Source organism: Gadus chalcogrammus, chromosome 9 (genome assembly GCF_026213295.1).
Source record: "Gadus chalcogrammus isolate NIFS_2021 chromosome 9, NIFS_Gcha_1.0, whole genome shotgun sequence".
In the NCBI taxonomy this organism is placed as follows: Eukaryota; Metazoa; Chordata; class Actinopteri; order Gadiformes; family Gadidae; genus Gadus; species Gadus chalcogrammus.
This window is the reverse complement of record NC_079420.1, coordinates 1,262,253-1,264,752: the sequence shown is the minus strand read 5'-3', so window position 1 is coordinate 1,264,752 and position 2,500 is coordinate 1,262,253. Positions and strand designations below refer to the sequence as shown.

At 49.4% G+C, this 2,500-nt stretch overlaps 1 protein-coding gene across 1 annotated transcript in view; it reads left to right on the top strand.

Annotated features, from left to right (window-relative positions):
• The window catches only part of LOC130388878 (voltage-dependent calcium channel subunit alpha-2/delta-1), a 62,405-nt gene that overhangs the window by 5,632 nt on the left and 54,273 nt on the right, over positions 1 to 2,500 (top strand). Inside the window, exons 2-3 of the mRNA XM_056598443.1 lie at positions 1,434 to 1,515; positions 1,671 to 1,787. Coding sequence (XP_056454418.1) covers positions 1,434 to 1,515; positions 1,671 to 1,787 — 199 coding nt within the window. The remainder of the gene's footprint in view (positions 1 to 1,433; positions 1,516 to 1,670; positions 1,788 to 2,500) is intronic.

The window sequence follows — 2,500 nt, the reverse complement described above, 5'->3', positions numbered from 1 at the left end:
TGCGTGCGTGCGTGCGTGCGTGCGTGCGTGCGTGCGTGCGTGCGTGCGTGCGTGCGTGCGTGCGTGCGTGCGTGTGTGAGTGCTTGCGTGTGTGTCATGGCTGTGTCCTATAGGCTCGCGGCTCAGTCCGGGGTTGGTGAGAATGCATGCCAATTGATGAATCTGTATCCAGTCCCAGCCCTTTGCTTATCCCTTGCCCAGTGTGTATGTGTGTGCGAGTGTGTGTGTGTATGTGTGTGTGAGTGTGTGTGTGTGTGTGTGTGTGTGTGTGTGTGTGTGTGTGTGTGTGTGTGTGTGTGTGTGTGTGTGTGTGTGTGTGTGTGTGTGTGTGTGTGCGCACACGCATGTGTTACCTTTGCAGTTTCGATTTTGTGACAATTTATGCATCGGCACACCCTTTGCCTGTATTCTTCTTATGCCTCTCGTAGCTAACGTGGATATATGTGGAACCAAATAGCAATAAATCACAATAGCACCTATAGTGCATTCAGAATCAATCTCAGTAGGTATCTCCCGTATCCATATGAGCATGGGTTTCCGACTGAAACAAAAGCTGCATGGCGAATGCTCTGCTATCCCCTCTCTCCCCATCCTAATTACGTGCACCTCAACGAGCGGCTTTATAGTATGATTTATGCAAAAAGGACTTTGAAACGTTTCCCGACTCGATTGACAATTTAAGGCCGCCGTTGCCTAGGTTCTGTTGTCTTTTTGAGTGCGCTAAAACCATAACAAATTTCAACCCGATCCATGAATTCTGACACCAATCCAAACGGCTGTCACCTGCGATGATCAAATACCTGGCGTTGTGGACGCAGCCATGGCGTATTGGGATGTAATGACATGTGTCAGGATGTCTTGACAAGCTGATTTCAGAGAGAGAGGATGATCACAAGAACAGTCTAATCCACTTAGATGAAGGTTAGTGGGGCCCAGAGGCCTAGCGTCTAATGAAAAGACTGCTGTCTCTGGAGCTGTTTGATATGTAGAGGATCACATGGTCCCAGTGTCTCGCTTCCCACCTCCATTTACACATGAGCGTGTCGGCTCACATCGCTGTCATCGCATCACACCTGTTGGCTTGTCACCACTAGGTGTGTTTGTATTTGAGCTACACTGTGGTGTGGTGCGGCGGAGGGGTCGTCATTCAACCGTGCGACACCATTGTCCTTGGGTGGCATCGCATGGCGTTTGTTCTCAGTGACACACAGGATTGGCTGTTAGATGTCATGATTAACCAATGGAAGTCATTAATTTTGACTTTGGTGTTTTTTGTTTCTCTCCCTCGCTGTGACGGTGCGTTACACGGATGAACCGACGTGCACTGTGTCAGAGAGGACGATTGGCTCGATCAATGGTGTTCCTTTGTGCTCTCTGGCTCTGACGGTTGAGGTTTTATTTCTAATCATCGGGTCTTTTGTTTCACCCAACAGGATTAAAGATTGGGTGGATCAGATGCAGCGAGAGCTGGTCAGCCTGGCCGACACCGCGAGCGCTGGCAAGAGCCTGACACAGGTACCAGCATACAGCATCTTATTTTCCGTTGTTTCTGTCTGCAGGTCTTTCTTTCTCTGTTCTTACTTTTTCTACGGGCGGTCCTGGGAATGCTACATTTTTCAAAAAGTCATGAATCAGCGTTTTGTCTTCCCCACATTTGCCCGTGTCTGCAGATCTTTTTGGCAAACCAAAACCTGTACACTGTGGAGCAGAACGACGCAGAGGAGCTGGTGGCCAGAGCGGCCAGGAACATCGAACAGCTGCTGGGGAAGAGGTCCACAGCCCTGGAGGTAGGAGCCCACCCCCTGTCCGTCTTACGTCACCACGGAGCCGCGGGTCTGCTCCACCCGAGGTGGGGGCTCCGTGGTCCAGGGCCGGGGCAAGGTGTTTCTCAGAGGTTGTTGTTGACCCAATGGCAACGAAACTATGACCTTTCCGTCACAGTTTTTTAGCAACCCTGTGACCCTCCCCAGTGTGAGTGTAACAAATTAGCACCGTTATCATCATTAGTAATATTTATATTCTACACAGGAACACGACGACTGCTACGACGAACACTTTTACAGAGATTATAAGAGGAACAGCCCAGGTTCTCACTCCCTAAAGCAACCCTTAGGTATTGGATAAGATTGTTATGTACAAAAAAGCTAAACATAAAGATAAGTTTCCGTAGCATGGCAACCCCAGCACACATGCTCTAATAAATAGCATTTTGTTTTTTCTTTGCGAAATCTTCAAAGTCCACCACTAATGATGACACAAAGATCAGAACACAGGACACACAGCCCTCACACTGCTCTGTTGGATGTAGTAATGAGGGCCTTGACCCTGGGGAAGAGAGCCCCCCCCCCCCCCACCAGCCCCCAACCCCCCCGTGGGCTCTCCCTTGCATCTTTCTCTTTCTTCAGCTCTCTTTGTCTCTCTACCTTTTTATTCTATTGAGCCGAAATGGGTCACAGCCACTTAGATGTTTTAGCAGTGTTGTGAAGAGCTGCTGCACCTC